Consider the following 18,784-nt stretch of genomic DNA (forward strand, 5'->3'; position numbering starts at 1 on the left):
TTGAGACTTACTCTCAAGTAAACTTATGTTGAAGATACTATTTCCATACCTTAAGTGTGAGTTAGATATGTAAATATTCTGAGATTTGATATATCTTACACCTATCTCCCTGGTTACCAAAGCTGAAGGAAATTGTCTCTATTCCTTTTCCTTCTTCATCCCTGTTCTTCTGGCAATATTGGTGGGAATGCACCCATCAACTTAAAAGTACTCAGGACTCCATCTCAAATATATCCCTTTTAGGAAAAGTACTGCCCCACTTGATGCCCCCCTTCTTTCTGTTAACAATATCTCTGTACACTTTTGTTGGCTTCTCTAGAATAATAAAATAACATTTATGTTTGGTGTAACTTTATTCTTACAAAGGAAAACTGTCCTGAAATAAGTGAGTTTTGTACCACATAATGGAGTATGCCTTCTCAGAGCCTTCCTGACTGGTCTTAATTTCTGCTGCCTTCTAAATTTTCTGAAAACTCGGGACTGTATGATTTTTATTTAAAAACTTTGCTATCAAAATGAATGGTCAATTTCTCATTTTGCCACATTTAAACTGTTTGCTACCAAGTTAAAAAACAAGTGTGGGAAATTTTGGCTTACTGATTACTGATAATATTTCAAGAATATTTTGATTGAAAATGAAAATTTGCAAATTGTTCCAGTGATTAGTTTTACTCATTTTTTGATACCTACCACATCCGAAATGATGTTTCTCTCACCTCCTCTTTGTTCACCTAAAAAGCGTGAGCTATCTACTTCTTTCTTGTTCCTGCAGGCATTTTTTTCCAGATCTATATTTTTCTGTCTCTGACAGGGATACAGAAGTATCCTGTTAGAGTTTCTTGGGAGAAAGTGCCTCCATAGGTTTAGTAATCTTGTCTATGACATCACCAGTTGGACTAAGAAAATGCCATCACCAATTTCTATTTCAGTAGGAAACTGATATTTGATTTGGCTTGGCAGGGGCTGACATAATGTTTGTGTGCGTATAGTCTCTCTTAAACTTTGACAATTCCCCTCACTGAGATTGGAGGAAGTGGTAATATTTGTGTGGCTGTTGTTTTACCTGAAGAGTTTCTACAAGACAGAGAATGTGAAGTATCATTACATCATGTTTACATCTGTCTTCACCACAGGAAATGAAAAGATTGATTAGAAGAGCTGTATATGTAAAATTTAGATCAAGTTTTCCAGGACAGGCTGTAAATGCTAGTACTTGTACAGCATTAAGTACAAAGAGGACTTGTACCCCCTGAGATTTTCTATATAGAGAAGTACTCAGTAAGAATATTTCTAGCAGAAAAATTCTGTGCAAATATGTAATGATGGGAAAAGTCAGAAATCTGACCAGTCTTTCATACTTCCTTCTCCACATTAGAGAATTTGAGTGGAGTTTGGGGGTGAGAAAATATAATGTTTGTTCTGATAGGCCATTTTTAATTGTCTTTAGTGTCACTTTTCGAAGTAGTAGCTCTAATTAAGACAAAGTACCTGTCTTGATGGAACAATGAAGAGAGCTCAGTATGTGATTAGACTTGGCGCGGGTGATTAATGATCATACTTGGAAATTACTTTAGTTCCTGTAATGTTTCGATAATCTGCTCTAGTTTAAGTTCTGTAGCTGGAGACTGTGGTAGTGATAAAGTTCACACAAGGTATTTATGCACAGGATCAGGCTTACTGATGTGATGTACTTCTGGGGGGGAAGACCCTTTTTGGTCTACGTTCTATGCCCAGTCCTTGCAGTGAAGTATTAAAATAAGTGATTTTTCTCCCCATGTCCCTCAGTTTTTGGAAAGAAAGTCATTCATGGATCACATGGGATGGTAAACTTTGCTAATAGTAGATAGCTGTTACTGTCATTTTTTCAACAGTGAAGGCTTCTCCTGTTTCCAAAAAGCAGCTATTTCTAGCAGTTCAGCAGGCAATTACAGGCAATTCCCATGCTTAACTCCTCTAGTTTACTTTTGTTTGGGTAAATAAAGACTTGTAGTTTTATCCTTCTTTAAGTCTGTCTGGATAAACAGAGTGGGTGTGTTAGATAAACACATGTAAATACAATACCACTCCAAGAGAAATATCCAGCACACACAAAATAGACTTATAAAGTTGACTTCGATTCTGCTTTGAGAAGTAAGAAATACCAATTTCTAATCTGAATCTAGAGGTGAGACAAAAGAATGTAAGACAGTATGATCTACCAGCCAAGGAACAATATGAGAAATATGTGAAATGGTATTGAAAGAACCTGATAATAACTCCCTCAGTGGCTCTGCTTCCCTGAATAGTTTACATGAATTTTGATGTTTTTCTAGGTAGTAAGCGGTGGCATGGGGCTCTTTTGGTTTGTTGGTTTTTTTTCCTGTTGCTTATTAAATAAAATGTAGACACAGTTTCTTTAGATTGCTCTGGGGATTATATTCTTAAATTAAAAAATGGTGTGTGTTCAAGATGGTTTATTCTACAGTTTAAACAGAGCAGCAATTGCATGCACCTTGTGCCCAAAATTTAAGGACAAGAAAACTGACTTGGGTGCAGTCAGACACTGCTCCAAAGTTAAGCAATTCACCAGGTGAGCGGCATGGTACGTGAGCCTGCCTAGCTGGGAATACCCCAGGAAATACACGTATGTATCACTGTAATCATTCAACATGGCTCAGAACCCTCGCTGAAAACCAAATAATGGAAATGGCTGAAAATTCAAAGCTCTAGTTTGCAAAATCCTCCACAGGACTGCTATTAAGCATGTGCCGTTCCAGTGGAGTTAACGTAACTTTGAAGCAATTTGATATGTGATTTCTAAACACAGATGAACAAGGTATGTGCCTAGGTTTAAGCATGTACTCAAGTTTTTAAGCGACATAGGCTCAGCACAGTCTTTCTGTTCCATTTTTGGAAAGTTATTAGCACAATGGGACGTCTATGGTGAGAATTCCTGGCTGTGAACCCAGCACAAATAAGTGCTTTGCTGATCTGGAAGGGGCTGCCGACTTAGGGAACTCGGAGATTTGACAGCAGTAGTGAATTCACACAGAAAAAATGCTCCAGCATGACAGCTCATGTGAGATTACAATATCATGTAAAAAGGTCACAAATTAATGTAGACGGAAGGAATAAAAGTAAGCAGTTATTCAGGACCTGTTACATTAATGTCTTATCGTGTGTGTTTATTAGAATGCCGATGACACGAATCGCAAGTGATGTTAGGATGATGTTAAGAACCGATTGCTTTTAAGAAAAGGGACAACTAGCCAGTTCAAAAACGCCAGCGGTATCCAGGGGCTGTAACATTCGCCAGGGTCTTCTGGACAAAACTTGAAAAGCTGAGGGATGGATTTAGGGTATTTCCTTCCCTGAAACAGCAGGGGCAGCATTTGCTGTGTCTTGAGCGACCGGGACTTGCGGCGCAGCCCTGCAACCAGCTGCCTCTCGCCCTGAAAGGGATGCATTAAACCGCAAAACACGTGAGATGCTGCTCGGCAAAAAGTGAATCGCAAACGTCTGAAGTTAAAATTAAAAAATCTTTGATTTGAAAGATCATTCTCTGAGTTCTACAAAATCTTGTAAGAGAGAGAGAATTCCTGCAGCTACCCCAGTATCTTCCGGAGCAGCACCACCGATTTCGTACTCCCACAGCAGCTTTGAAACCCCAGCCAAGACTTTGTTTAAAACACCCTTGCTTATTCTCCACGAGGTTCCTGTGTTACTGGTACACGTGCGGTCTGTGACTGACCCTCTTAAACCCAGCAGTGGCATCTGAGCTATAAAGAATGAATAAAAGCCCTAGCGAGGCCTGAAGCAAAGGTAACGTCTATTTTACAAACATTAAAATTTCGTATTTTTTTCCAACTGTGCCAGCCCATTGTTCTCCACAGATGCATGCTACCGTTATGTATCAAATAATAACCCACTCTTCCTCAGTTCTTCAAGGTTAAACAAAAAAATCCCTTTTTCCTGTTAGCAATAATGTCTTCCTGTGAACGTAGCACATCCACAAGCCCGGCTTCCCCAGACCTTGTCCCTCAGTGAAGAATCAAAGTCTTTGCTGGGGCAAACGTGGGTCTGAATGTGCTGGAGACTCTGGCCGGTGCTCACACAGCCAGATCCTGGAAACCCACATGGATGTTTGTTGCAACATGAAGGAGATGGGGGTCATGAAAACGGGGGCTTTCATGTTTCCCACATGTCCAGTGCTGCATATCTTTTATGCGTTTTGGGGGAATTTCCAGGAATGTGTCATTTCATCGTTGCCATTTAAAGCATTTGCATGTATGACCTTGGAAGGGGATAAAACCACTGGAGAGGGTTATCGTTAGTTCCTCCTCATCCTCAGCTTCATGCTCCCGGTAATGTTGTGACAGAATTTGTGTATTTTTCTGACTGGACCCACTGCAGAACTAAATGAATGATGCACCCTTGTATTAGGGACTGTAGAGTCCCAAAAGACCCTAAGGATTTTCCATCAGGGATGTGTCCCCACATGCTTGGGGGCCATTTTTATTCCCAAAGAGGTATTTGGGAATTCAGATAATACAGCCACAGTAGCACAATGGCGTGTTGCTTTAATAAAGCCGACCAGCTCCCAGCTATTTCTGCATCCTCCTTCACAGCTCACCTACAGCAACACGCAGAACCTGATGGCTGCAGCAAGGCCAGTACCAGGGGTCAGATCTCGCAGTCGGCCACCCCTGCTCCAAACAGAGGAGTCGGGCAAGAGAAGCACCAAGGCTGTGGCTTTCCCAGGGAGGAACCAAAGCGCAGGCACTACGTGACTTGCCCCGGACACCCAAGAAGCTCAAGTCAGAGCCCGGAGCTCCCACATCCCAAGCCTGACCTCGTGTCGTGCACTCGCCCCGCGCATGAGAGCGCCCTAGAAGGCACCGCTTGTTTTTCTACCGTCTGTTCCAGAGAAATCCAGCTGGGAGAGGAGCGCGGCGCCGTGATTTATTTGAGAACTCCCTCGCACTCGCCTGAAGGTCTCGCCGCCGGGGGAGGAGGGAGAGCGGGAGGCTGCGCTCCGCGGCGGCTGCTCAGGCGCGCACCGCCCGCCCGCGCCCCGGCCCGGCACCCAGGTACTGAGCGAGGAGGGGAAAGGGGATTTCCTTGGCTTCCTCCCATGCAAATACCTCCCGCGGAGCGGCGGCGGCCCGACTCCCCTCCGCGGCCGCTGGGAGGCTCCGCGCCTCGCCCCGGCCTCCCCGGCGCCGCGTCCCCGGCCGCGCGGTGACACCCGCCTCCCGCCCCCGCAGCGCCCCGCACCGCCGCGCCGCTCCGCTCCGCTCCGCTCCGCACCGCTCCGCTCCGCACGCACGGACGGGCAGCGGGCAGCGCCGGCGCGGGCACCCGGCGGCGGCGGCGTCCGGCGGAGGCAGCGCCGATAACCCACCGGCAACCAGCCACCCCAGCGGGTCGGGGATGGAATATACAAAAACACAAAGGAAAAGTGGCTGGACTGCTCTGGGTGCAAAATGCTGGAAGTTTGTAAGTGCAACTCTCCGTTTGTAATTACTGTCTGAAGAGGGGCTGGCTTGGCTTTTTTTTTTTTCTTCCCCCCTTTTTTTTTCCCCCGTGCTTTTCTTTCGAAACTGTACTTGAAACTATTCGATATCTGGGAGTATAAGGGAAAGTACGAGAGAGGAGTTCTTTGCCTGGGTTCGTAGCTTGCTGCTTTATTACTAAGGGGGGAAATAAGCACTGAAAGCAATACGGAATTTATCCAGTGGCTGGATTAACTGAAGGCGAAGCGCGGTCTGGAAGTCCACTGACTGACATTGTTCCGGACCGGGGGATCCGTCTCTTATTTTTAGAGGAACTACAATTTAGCGGCAGACAGTTGGACACAGTAATAAACCGAAGAGCGGCCAGCAAAGAGCGGGCGAGAGGAACGAGAAAGCACAAAGACTAAACTAACCCGAGCCGCCTCCTCCTCCCTCCCCGGCTCTTTATTTGCACATTTACTAAGACTTTAAAAAAAAAAAAACAACCCCAACAAACCCCACTCCACCAAATCTACAGATTTTTGGTCCGCCGGGGGGTTCCTCCGTGCCGCCGAGCACGGCAATGCCTTTCCTTGCATAAATTTCCACTTCAAGGAATAACGTCCCCGCTCCCCCGAAATAAAATAAAATCCATAAACCTGCCAAGTCTCACTCATTCCCGAGGGAGATCTGCTTCGTCCAGGGATTCGTTTTGGAGGCAGCGGCTCGCTTTATTTTTTTTTCCGCCCTCCTCCCCCGGCGGAGACCCCCTCCCCGTCCCCCCGTCCCCCCTCCCCGGGCGCCCTTCCCGCCCCGCGGAGCCCCTCGGCGGGGGCCGCCCGGCCCCGACCCCCGCCCCTCCCGCCCGGCCGATGCTGGCACAACCCTAGCGGCCGCCGGACGCCCCCTCCGCCCCGTCCCACCCCCGATCTGTCAACCCCCCGCGGGGCCGTCACCGCCCGGGGGCCGGGTGGGGGTGGGCTGGGGGCGCGGGGCTGACCGCCCTCCGCCCCGCCGCCAGCCCCCGGGCTCGGGCTCCCGCCGCTGCCCCCGCCTCTCCCCCCCCCCCCCCCCGCCCCCCCTCCATGCGGCAGTGAGGACCGACCCATCCGGAGGGCCAGGACCGGCAGCCAGCGATGGGCGACACGGCTCCCCCCCAGGCCGCGGGGCTGGGGGCCGGGCTGCTGGGGGGGGGCCCGGCGGCGCCCCGGGTGCACAGCGCCATCGTCGAGCGGCTGCGGGCCCGCATCGCCGTCTGCCGCCAGCACCACCTCAGCTGCGAGGGGCGCTACGAGCGGGGCCGCGCCGAGAGCTCCGACCGCGAGCGGGAGAGCACCTTGCAGCTCCTCCACCTCGTGCAGCAGGGGCAGGGCGCCCGCAAGGCCGGCAAGCACCCCAAGGCGGCCGCCGCCGCCGGCGCGGCCACCCCCGCCGCCGCCGCCGCCGCCGCCGCGCCCCCGGACTACCACCAGCACCTCCTCAGCAACGGCGGCATCAACGGGGAGCAGCCGGCGGGGGAGCAGCGCGCCTCGGCCCTCCTGGCGGTGAGTCACAGCGCCCCCTGTCGGCGGGGAGGGGCCGCGACGCGCGGCTGCGAGGAGAAGCCCCTGCCCCGCTCAGGCACCCCCGCCCCCGCAGCCGTCCCTCAGGCGAGGCGCGAAGGTGGGGTCAGCGCCGAGGCCGAGGCCCGTCCCCACCCGAGGGCGGTCCTGGGGGGGGGGGGGGGGTGTCCGTGGCCACCCGGCTCGGCCCGCTGCTCCTCGTACCCCCTGCCACGGTCCCTACCGGGTGCCGGGCCCCGCGGTGGCATCGCGGGTCTGAGGAGCGGTGGGCGGGTCTGCCAGGCCCGGAGCGGGGCAGCGGAGGGACGTGTCCTCCCTCGAAGGGATTTGGGGACTGCTTGGGTTTTTTTAAACCAGGCTGTGGTCCTAAGAATGCGTCACGTGCCTCTGCCATCGCCCCGCCAAGGCGGTGACAGCAGGCATCCCTGAGGGGGGGCACCAGCGGCAAACGCTGTCAGCGCATCCCCAAGCAGGGGTGAAAAGTAGCGCTGAAGTATCGCCCATGTTCAAAACTGCCCCCCTGCCCCATTTTATCCCGTTCGCCAGGGCTTCAGGCAGCTATTTCCACTCGAGGCAGCGGTTTGCTGCCGTGTCCCTCGAACGCGGCCGATACTTAGGCACGAGGCAGACGGGCAGTGCCGAGAAACGAGAGCCCGTGCGTGCGGTTCAGCTGCGTACCTCAGCGACCGGCAGGCGCGTGCAGAAGCAGCGCTGCGCGGGAGCGCACGGCGACGTTCAGCCGAGCGACAGCGTCTCGCGCCCGGTGCTCCGAGCACCAGAAAGGGTCGGTTTGTTATCACCACCGGCTGTGTTTCGCGAGCAGAGTTACAAGAGTTTTCCAGGCGCTGCCACTTTGTAAATGATACGTTGACCTTTTTCAACTGGAAATTACTCTGAACATGTCAAGGAGGCGAAGCCTTGTCTCCTGTTACTTTATACGAGCAGTCCGTGTACCATGCTTTTGAAGGCGTGTGCTGCGCTGTGCTGCCTTCCAACTCTTAATTCTCGGCACACATGCGAAATATTAAGAGGAGTGACTGCGTCCTGATAGGCCCGTGGCTGCTATTCGAACGGCTGGAAATAGATCGCTCCCTCCGCTCGAGACATCAAACCTATCTTTCTTAGTGCCTGACGTATGCTAAAACAGGACCTTTGTGGTTGTTTCTCCTTTCTTACCCGTGAGTTCGCTGCAGTGCATGGATCAATGTTTGGGGCTGCATTACTCAGCATCGTTTAGTGAGGGTGATGATGTAAGCATTAATGCGATAACATTGTGTCCGAGGGGAGTTTAGGCGCTTCGACCTGACTCAGTGTTCAGATTAAATCTCCCCACGTTCCTCGTCACAATCAAGAAAGCCATTATCTTATTTTTCCAGTGCGTATTAATGAAATGCTTTGCACTTGTCTTATGGGAAAAAAAGAAAGGCTTTTGCCTAATAACGTACGTCCCAGAAAAATCTACTTTCTGAAATCAGGGAACAGGCCTGTGTGGGGTTTTTTTGTTTTCAGGTTTTTTTACTAGTTGTTACTATTATTATGAAATAGCTGGAGGCAGCTGTTTGAAAGTGCTAAATGAAACAACTCCAAAGAAAATATTGAAAGATTTTCCTCTTTTAAATGCCGAGAGATTGCCCTTGTTTCTGAAATACTGGTAACGATTGTTAACCTGCTCTTTGCTGGAGAATGCCATGCACAGCCCTTGCTCCATGCTGCATGTTGCATTACCTCCCAGATAACTCTGCACATACATGTCTTTGACAAGGGAGAAGTCTGACAAAGTCCCCCTCGTTTTTGCACGCTAGCATTCGGTAATCCTGCTGACAAGGTACGTGACTTCACTGAGCATGACGTTTGGGGCCCTGAACCATGTTTTGACACTGAAGAAATGCTGGCTCATGAAGCAGTATTGTAATGGTATCACTGCACATCGCTGATCCTCCCACTCTGTGCTTGACACAGACATTCCTCATTTGCTGCTCTGGTAGGACTGCCTAATTAAGGAACAGAGAAAGGCATCGGTTCAAAGTGACGTCTCTGTGTCATGGAGGCACATGTTCCCCTTACCAAGAGCTCCTTAGAACATTGTTGCAAATATTAAAAAGGAAAAGCAAACCACACAGTGTCTGAGGGGGATGAATTCAAGTGGCTGAGGGTCATATACCAGGTAGCACAGCATTGTGCTCCTGTTCTTGAAAATTCAGAGGGCAGGGATGGGCCAGGAAATAATGGGGTCTTGCTTTTGCTCCAGCCATAGCTGGAGGAGGAATTTGCTCTACCAGTTATTCCAAGGGTACTTGAAGAGGAAGGACATGGCAGACTAAGCCTGTTGCCTTGTGCATTACAAAGGGATGGGGAAGAGAAACATCTCTAAGCAGAATTCATCCTCTATGGGGTGTTTCCCAAGAGGAAATCCAGTGGAAGCCTTATATGCACTATTCCTCTAATGCCAGGCTTCTTGCTTATAGCAAACCCTTTTTGCTTGTGCGCAGGGTCCTGGAACAAGGTGCAGCTCTGAGCTTCAGTTGTGGCAGGTAGAGCTCTGGCAGAAGGAAGCACAAGGCAGGAGCGTTTGTGTGAGTCTCACACACTGAGAATGTGAGATTGGACACATCTCTCACTCCATAGGGGGATTGTAAAGCTCCACCTGCCTTGCTGCAGCTTCACCAGTTAAAAAAAATCCACACAGATAAGCGCAAAGGCAGTCATAACTCTCTTTGGGGAGTTCTGGCTATCAGGACGCTCTTTGTTCTGCAAAACCAAGACTGTCCCCACACTTCCTCTCCTGAAAATAGCTGGGTTGTTTCCTTTGCTTTGCAGGTCCCACTGCTCTTCTTACAAGTGCGCCTGCCATGTTTAGTGGCATTGGATGGGTTGTTTACACAGTTGGACTCAAGAGTAAATAATTGACACTTGATAACATTTGAGACGACGTTCACTTGAACATATCAAAGAGCTTGAAGTGATTATCTGACGTTGTTGATACTGTTATTTGATAATTATCTTTTCCCAGCGGACATTTTAAAACCGGCAGAAGGAAGAGTTTTTAGTGGGGTTTGGTTTGGGCGTAATTTGGCAGTGTTTCTTTGATTTTTGAGAAAGCATCTTTGGCAGCAGCATTTTCTAATTGGAGAGTGGAGAGCAGATTTTTTAGCTGGACCAATGGATGTGGGTGCACATCAAGGAGAAATTTATTCTTCGGGACACGGCTAGGAAAGCTTTTGTACTTTCTGCCTCCCTGCATTTCCCAAGAGCTGACATTTGTTTATTTATATGGTGGTGTTACTTTTCATGGTGCAGAGTGGAACAGATAAAATATTCTGTCTTTCTTTTACACATACATCTATATGTATGTATATGTCCTCCAGCACTTAGCTGTTTATATTATTTATGTTATACATAAACAGTTAGCTCTGGAGGGCATTCCTCAGTGGCTTAAGCATTGAACTGGTAATACCAAAGTTCTTGTACAGCAGTTTCAAATCTCCGGTGGCCGATTCATTATTTCGTTCTTCTGACATAGGCTGAGCACTGTTCATTTTGCTCTGTGCAAGCCAGGAACTCTGTTTCACGGGCATTATTGTATTGTTCTGGTCAGGTTCTTTCACTGCAGCCATCACACTGGTGGCAACATCTTCTCTGAGTGTGTTAAGCGACGTTTGTCATCAGTCACAGGTGGCTTGTTCTACTTTCACTCATCTCGAAGTTGCACTGAATTTATCATTATAAGGATTAATTAAACATATTAATTAAATATATTAATATTTTCTGTACTCAGAAGAGTGATTGTGAAAGTGGCATGCTCCCCAGATGTAGTCTGCAAGCAGGTGAAAAAGAAAAGGGAAAACAGTCCCATAAAGATGATGTAGCCAAAGAAGAGGAGAATGGGTTAATTCCTCCTACTCCCCTAAATTCTCATCAACATCAAAATCTGGAAGAGTCAATGGGTTTGTCCCAGTTCCCTGAGGACCTCAGTGGAAGACAGGGTTGCCTGACAGGTGCCAAGAGCCAAGTTTGGCTTGTAAAACCTCAATTTAGGCAGTTATTTTATGCGGAGATCCTTTAAATGATCATGGAAGCCCTGACTTTGTTTCCTAATAACTTTTTTTTATGATCCACGCTGTGCTTGCTGAGGTTTGACCTCTCCTCTGCTAGCATTAAAGATCCTCAAGTATTTTAAAAGGAAGGATTGTGCTCTGGTATCTTTGGCCCAAGTTTACACTTCCCCCATCTCCCAAGCTTTGTTTGCTAGTTGGCTGCCAGGGTACCCTGCAGAAGTAGCTGCATTTTCTGGTTCTGGACGTGCATAACTTTTGGAAGCGCTCTGAAGCAAGCAGTATAAGGTGACCATCTGTGGGGTGAGGTGACGTTACGGTGCAGTGAGTACAGGTGGATTAAAGCACAAACCATTCTGCAAAGCTGGAGTGGGATCTTTTGACTAACAAAGTTTGGTGCCAAAGCAATGAAATATTCTGTTTGTGAGGTGAAGGACTGCTGTCTGCTCCTTGTGCTTCTGTGGGAGCGAAGCTGGGTTCTGATAAAGACAATTTGTGTAGCCGAGTCAGGTAAAATGAATAAGTCACATTGCCTTTGTGGGTAGAAAACTTTGATCTGCTGTCATGGGACCTCTGGCCTGCTGGGAGCCATTTGGTTAGGATGGACATGGGCGCCATTTAAAACCTTTGTTCCCCTCAGCTGTGAGAACGTTTTCTGAACCAAAATCAAGAAGACCCCCTGGAAGCTACATAAAAGCTATATTTAATGAAAAGTTCAGCAAGTGAATTTGTTAAATGTATGCTAGTGTCGGAGCCTTTTCAGTCCTAGCTCTCCAATCAAATCACTTGCCTCCTTTGAAGCTTTTTAAGCTTTGAATACATTTAATGAACGTCTCCTCCATTCTGAAACTATTTAACAGACTGTTTTACCACCAAAGTTTCTGTAGGTAGCGAGCAGAGGAACAGTTTGTCTGCCTGGACTTGACACGCTCTCTGAGGCCAACCCATGGGCTTCTTAACTTCCCTGACTATTACAGTATGTCCTCTGATACAGCTCTCGCCTCCCCTGCGATACTCAAATTGAGTCTTTTGTGTGTAGCACCACAACAAAGGAGAGTGATATACAGCTTCTGTTTCTTCTGCGCTGAGAAGTGTGACTCCAGCAAAAATATTAGCTGGTCTGTGGGGAAATCTGAACCTTAGAAAGGTATGTCTGACTCAGAGAAGCTGCTTTGCCGAAACTTTGACTTATCTCACTATTATTACTTCTCCCCTCGCAAAGAACACTGCCTGCAAGAAGGTGTATGTGGGGTTTGGTTAGCTTGCAGTGACCAAAAAAAACCCAGCAACTAGGTTAGTCACTTGGCAGGTTAAGAAAGGCCATAACATGCCCCTCTTCCTCTTCCTAACTGCTGTCAACGGTCCTTTCTACCAAGATATCATCTTCAGAGGCCAGTTGTAGTCTGCCTTTCTATTGAGGCTGTTGGCTTATGAAACTGAAACTTCACTCATGTCTCATTACTGGAAAAGAAGGGCTCCATCCTGGTCCCTTTGACAACTTTGGGAAGGGTAGTATCTCCACTGTTCCATTTATATTGCCCCTCATATGTGGTGTAGGAGGAGCTGGAAGCTGGCAAGCTGTTCCAGCTAACAAAGCACTGGCATGGAGGTGCCAGCTCTGCCAGCAAGCACATGTCCCCTGTTGTGCCACTACTTCCTTTCTATGCTTGAGCTCTTCAGGTGGCACCATCTCACTGCCTAGCACATGGGACCCTGGTCTCTGCTGAGGGCCCAACTCTACATGATAATGACCTGATGCCATCACTTCTATGGAGTTCAGGAACGTGATTAAAGAAACCACTATGCAACACATTAGAGGGCACACAATCAGCTACATGGTATGTAGAAGAGCTTTAGCCACCTGGCTGCTCCGGAGAGAAGAGGAACAAGGTCTTTGCTCTTTGGCCTCTCTCTGGTGTCTGCATGTCAGCATTCCCCTGTATCACTTCCCAGTGATGGTACTCCCAGCAGCAGCAGGATGAAGCTGATGGGATTCATAACAGGGCTGTGTTTTCCACAAATCTGAATCAGTGGCTGTAAACCTGAAAAGGATCTTACCCATATCATACTGCTACAATTTGGAACAGTTTTGAGCAGTGAAAGAGGCAGTGGTCTTGGCTACAGAAAAGAAGGAGTTGGTGCCAAGTGAGATTTGGATCACCTTTTCAACTTAACAGTATTAAGAGACAGATTTTTTTTTTTCTTTTTAGATGAAAGCATAAACTATTTATACCCCATATTTCCCATGAAAAGCTTCCTGTAGCCACTTGAGAGCCAACCTGTGAATTTGTCATACCTTGTCAAGTTCTTCCAAAGTATTATTAGATGCAGGTAATCAATCCGTAATTGTACTGAAGTGCCAACACCAATACCTAATACAAAATACCTGCAACTCTCAAGCAACAGTTCTTAGGTGAGTGTGCTGTAAACTAAAAACTCAGCATTTCTACTCTGACTCTAGGATCTATTCAACAGATTACTCCTGTTATTTCACTTCCATAAACCTCAGTTTCCTTTACGAAAAATACTATTTATCACCTTTGTAAAGTGCATTGAGATCTGATGGTGAGGTTTACGGCTTAGAAGCCAAATTCATTATTGACGGAGCCTAAGACAGGATATTTGAACATTTGCTTTGGCAAAGCTGCAGGCAATGTATATGAGTTGATGTATTCTTCTTATTTGAATTCTGTGTTTTGAGCCTTTGAGGTGCACTCAAATCACCTTTTCAGCCTTTGACCCACAGGTATGAGTACTGAAAATGCAAACCCAAATGAGTCTTTTACACAATCACATGACTCCCAGAGCTGGGTTTTTATGGCACCGCATTGCCAAGTTTCACAATAAAAGTGCAAGATGTGGCAGTGCCCCTTCTTTTTAGGAGAGCAAAGCATTTCCCAACTTTTCATTCATAATCATAAATGTATGCTTCATATTTTCTTGCTTTACTTGCTCTTGATTCTGCATCAGTTTGTACTCAAATTAGTCTCCCAATTAAGTCAGCTGTGTTCAAGCACTTCATGTACTTGATGCTCCAGCAAACGGAGCAAAGCGGGGCTGGAACTGAGAGCATATACGCAAGTCATCTGCTCTCTGTCGAGGCTGCAGCTGCACCCCAGCACTAGCAGGTGGGAGCTACCTTGTCCTGCATGTGTTGCCTCCCATCTGGTAGTAATGGAGGAAGGTTCATGTTTATGGCTTGGGGTGGGAGAAAGACTCAAAAATATTTCTTAATTGAATAACTTAGACAAAACTCCAACACACTGAAAAATTATAATTTATTTTGGTTTTAGTTTTAAAATACCTCACGCCCGTGGCTTCACATACAGGTGTTGGCATTTCCCTGAAGAAATTCCTTTTGTTCAGGAATGGCTCCTGTAGCTATCTATGTCACTCAGTTATAATTCTGATGCGCTTGCAAATCCAGCTGACTCAAGGTGCAGAAATTAATACCAATTAGAAATCGGCATGAAAGTGCTTCTGACACAGTGAGGAAGCAGATCTTGCAAACCCATTTACCTGCTGCCTGAGCGTGAAGCTGGCTGAAAGACCCGGTAAGGTCCTGGACTAGCAGATGAAACCCCAAGAAGGTTCATCGTGGCTCTTCTGTTTTGAAACAAAACATGCTATTGTGCAAGAGTCATCCCTGTGGTACCCTGGCTTTATTACAGAGCTCTGCAGGCACCTCCCTAGAGTAGGTGTTATACAAACACCCAGTGAGAACCATGCCCTTCCCTGCATACCTTAGGGCCTCAAGAGACAAGATAGACAAAGAATGGAAGGAGGAACAGAAGCACAGAAAGGTCAAGTGTCTTGCCCAAGGTCAAACAGCAGGTCAGTGGCAGAGCTGGGAACGGAGCCCAGATTTCCTGACTCCTAGTCCAGCACTCTATTAATCATCTCTTTGCTTTGTGTTCTGCGGCCTGTTACTGTCCATAGGAAATGTGAGGATGACTTTCTGACAGCTTCAGAGTTACTTCTTAGTTTTGGAAACTATTGATCATCAGCCCACTATTGAGATAAAGAGGTCATGTACTGGACATATGCACTAGAAGATTCAGAACTAAGTGCTCTAGGTATGGATTTCATTCCAGGACACTGAAATGCCATATTTCATAATCCCAAATGTTTCTTCTAAGTCAGATTTTTAAGTCTTTTTTCCCTTACTTTGTATACAAAGTGGTTTGTTTTTACAGAGTTACTCATCACAGTTGAACTCCTACATTGGTGCTTGCCCTATAAATTATTTCTTCCTTGAAAACGAGTTACAACAGTTATTTAGTTAGCAGGGCTTTTCTTCTCCATGGAATTTACCAGTGAAACAGTCAGAAAACCAGAGAGTCATCAGTCCTGAGACACTTGTGATTCTTACTTATTTTCATTCCTCACCGTACGATGTATTCAGTTTTCAAAGTCTTTCAATGGAATTATCTTGATCACGAAGTTAATTATAACTGTGAGATTTTTTTTTCTTCCCAAAAATTGTGACTTGAGGCAAAACTCTGGCTACCGTGGTAATGACTTATCGAGAGTCTCTTGTAAACAATAGTATAATCACTTTCTTATAGTCATGGCAACAGTGTTTAAGCAATGAGCTTACTGAACACAATGTGCACTGTCTCCACTGAATAGCTATTGCAGTGCTGAAGTGTATGCTGCTCATTTTCAGAGGACTCAGGGACATAAATTATTCAGCAAAATAACACTGCTTCAGAAAGCGTCTTTGAAATTGTTGTATTTTGTACTAGCCAAAGAAGGATGCTTATCAGTGCCAATGGGGCTGTGTTTAATTACTGCACAACAGTGTACTCTTTGGGCCAGGTCCGCTCCCACTGAATTAAAGGGTGTCTGTCTCAAACCATTTGAGAACTGTGCTACCTGTCGGCAGGGTCATGCTTCTCCTGGTGATCTTTGCCGCCGAGTGAAATCCCTAACATGGAGGGCAGAATGGCTCAGGAGGATGCATCCTGCACATATGCATGGTGTGAGAGGTGGTGACTAGGTGCAGAAGGAGGAATTTGTTTTAATGAACAAGGGGTTCACTCCAGCAGGGCCGATCCCTTCCTTGGCCTAGAGGATCACCTTGATTCCTGTTCAGTGGGTTGAGGAGGCACCTTGGAGAGTGGATGGCTTCACAGGAAGCTTCAGAGTTGAGCCCCAAGACAAGGAGTTGCCTCTGATTTTTCTGTTTATTTTGTTTTTACAGCTCTCTCATTCAAATAACTAGACCTGGAGGAAAGACCTTGTTGGCAACAGTTGTTGTTTTGGGATGAGTCATTCCACCAGATTGCAGAAATGCCACCCCAGTGACAGTTGGCGAAAACGCTGCATGGGCTGTTCAGTTTATGTTTTTCACTTTGGAAAATCAGACCATTTATTTAGGGTTCTGTTGCTTTAGAAACCATCTCCAGACACTCCAATTTCCTTTCCTTTCCTTTCCTTTCCTTTCCTTTCCTTTCCTTTCCTTTCCTTTCCTTTCCTTTCCTTTCCTTTCCTTTCCTTTCCTTTCCTTTCCTTTCCTTTCCTTTCCTTTCCTTTCCTTTCCTTTCCTTTCCTTTCCTTTCCTTTCCTTTCCTTCCCTTCCCTTCCCTTCCCTTCCCTTCCCTTCCCTTCCCTTCCCTTCCCTTCCCTTCCCTTCCCTTCCCTTCCCTTCCCTTCCCTTCCCTTCCCTTCCCTTCCCTTCCCTTCCCTTCCCTTCCCTTCCCTTCCCTTCCCTTCCCTTCCCTTCCCTTCCCTTCCCTTCCCTTCCCTTCCCTTCCCTTCCCTTCCCTTCCCTTCCCTTCCCTTCCCTTCCCTTCCCTTCCCTTCCCTTCCCTTCCCTTCCCTTCCCTTCCCTTCCCTTCCCTTCCCTTCCCTTCCCTTCCCTTCCCTTCCCTTCCCTTCCCTTCCCTTCCCTTCCCTTCCCTTCCCTTCCCTTCCCTTCCCTTCCCTTCCCTTCCCTTCCCTTCCCTTCCCTTCCCTTCCCTTCCCTTCCCTTCCCTTCCCTTCCCTTCCCTTCCCTTCCCTTCCCTTCCCTTCCCTTCCCTTCCCTTCCCTTCCCTTCCCTTCCCTTCCCTTCCCTTCCCTTCCCTTCCCTTCCCTTCCCTTCCCTTCCCTTCCCTTCCCTTCCCTTCCCTTCCCTTCCCTTCCTTTCCCTTCCCTTCATTTTTTTTCCTTTCCCCTTTTCCCCATTTTTCTCTTTCCCTCTCCTTCCCCTGCTTTTTTTCCTTTTCCTCACTGCTATGGTATCTCAACATCTGAGCTCTTGAGTCTCGATTCTGATCTGATTGGCCCCTCCTGAAACCACCTTTGGGAAATACTACGGATGTGGCACTGTGGAACATCAGCCTAATGCCGGATCAAGCTCTTTATTTCTGGTCATTATGCTAGTTTATAGTCACTTATTTTGTTTTCCAAAGAAATGCATTCTCTCTGCTTCTCTAAAAGCTTTTGGTTCGACATCCTTCCAAGCTAGATACACTTGGTCTTCAACATGGGGCTGCTTACCTTTATGGCCCAGTTCCCGGAAACAGTTATGCATGTGCTTAATTGTGCACACATGGGTAATCGCACTGAAATCAAGATGTGTAGAATTAAGCAAGTCTAGAAGTATTTGCAGGGTTTGGTCTTTGTTCAACAAACAGGCCTCAGCCTGGCTGAAGTCCACGACATGCTACAAAAAGGAACCGAATTCAAAAGTAAGTAGCGTACTAATTATCAATTGACTTATTTCCTTAAACCAGTTAATTCTCTACTTTTAAAAAATACTTCCCATTTTTCCTGCAAATCCAATTGCCCTTCCTTTCACACGCATTTTTCCTCCTCACTGCTCAACTCCCAGCAGACGTGAGCTGCCTGCCACATGATCCCCTTTCATAATCATTTGAGTTCCGATGGTTCTTTTTTCCTACCAACTTTGTGTATCACCATAATGGTTCCTAGGACATATTTTGGCCAGCTTTTAGGGAGAGAGAGAGTCACAGTGTTTCAGACCTTCATTTCCAACTGCAGTATTAAATATAATCCTTATAATTATAGCACTGCCACTTGGACCACTGTAGTTCAGCCTATGTCAATATGTCGTCAAAAGCTCTCTTTCTCAGGAGCTGGAACTCAGTCATGTTGATTGAATTGAAATTTGATGGCCAGCAGCTGCAAACACACTCTGGCCCCATCCCCCTGCCTCCCTGCTTTTTTTTTCCTTTTACCACAAAATCCTCTTGCTTTCCGTCCAAGTAATGAGTTTACAGAACAGAGATAATGGCTGATGCCAGGCTAAGTTATTGTGAGCCACCTCTTTGGGTAAGTCTAGACTGTCCTTCGAGGGGTGCCCTGAGGCAATGTGAAGGCACAATCTGCTATCTGTGCCGCTGGTGCCCCAGGTGCAGCGCGAAGGCCATCCTCAGACTACACGTGACCATCCTCTGTGTTGGAGCTACATGGATGCCATCAGTGTTGCACTCAGCAGCTAAGGAAGCTGTAGACGTGCCTGGGCTGAAGTCTGTGAGGCTCCTGTGTGAGCAGGGCTGGGAGCACCGCAGTCCTCTCCCCTCTTGTCGCCTTGGTCAATCGCCATACAGACCTTGCTATTCATCTAAGCAAAGGCATCAGGACTGGGGTAATTCCCAGTGGCAGTTTATACTGCAAGTTTAACACATGCGTTTTTAGCCCTCGGGGACTGCGGGAAAAAACAGCTTTGAACTGGAAAAAAAAAAAA

At 47.3% G+C, this 18,784-nt stretch overlaps 1 protein-coding gene across 2 annotated transcripts in view; it reads left to right on the forward strand.

The window, feature by feature from the left end:
* Positions 1 to 4,780: 4,780 nt before the first annotated feature.
* MAML2 (mastermind like transcriptional coactivator 2) overlaps positions 4,781 to 18,784 on the forward strand; it is a 220,777-nt gene continuing 206,773 nt past the window's right edge. The window contains exon 1 of one of the 2 annotated variants that reach the window (XM_075491061.1): positions 4,781 to 7,018. In XM_075491061.1, the coding sequence (XP_075347176.1) occupies positions 6,611 to 7,018 (408 nt within the window). In that variant the 5' untranslated portion in view covers positions 4,781 to 6,610. The remainder of the gene's footprint in view (positions 7,019 to 18,784) is intronic. The other variant, XM_075491062.1, reaches the window with a different exon arrangement.

Source organism: Mycteria americana, chromosome 1, assembly GCF_035582795.1.
Source record: "Mycteria americana isolate JAX WOST 10 ecotype Jacksonville Zoo and Gardens chromosome 1, USCA_MyAme_1.0, whole genome shotgun sequence".
Lineage (NCBI taxonomy): Eukaryota > Metazoa > Chordata > Aves > Ciconiiformes > Ciconiidae > Mycteria > Mycteria americana.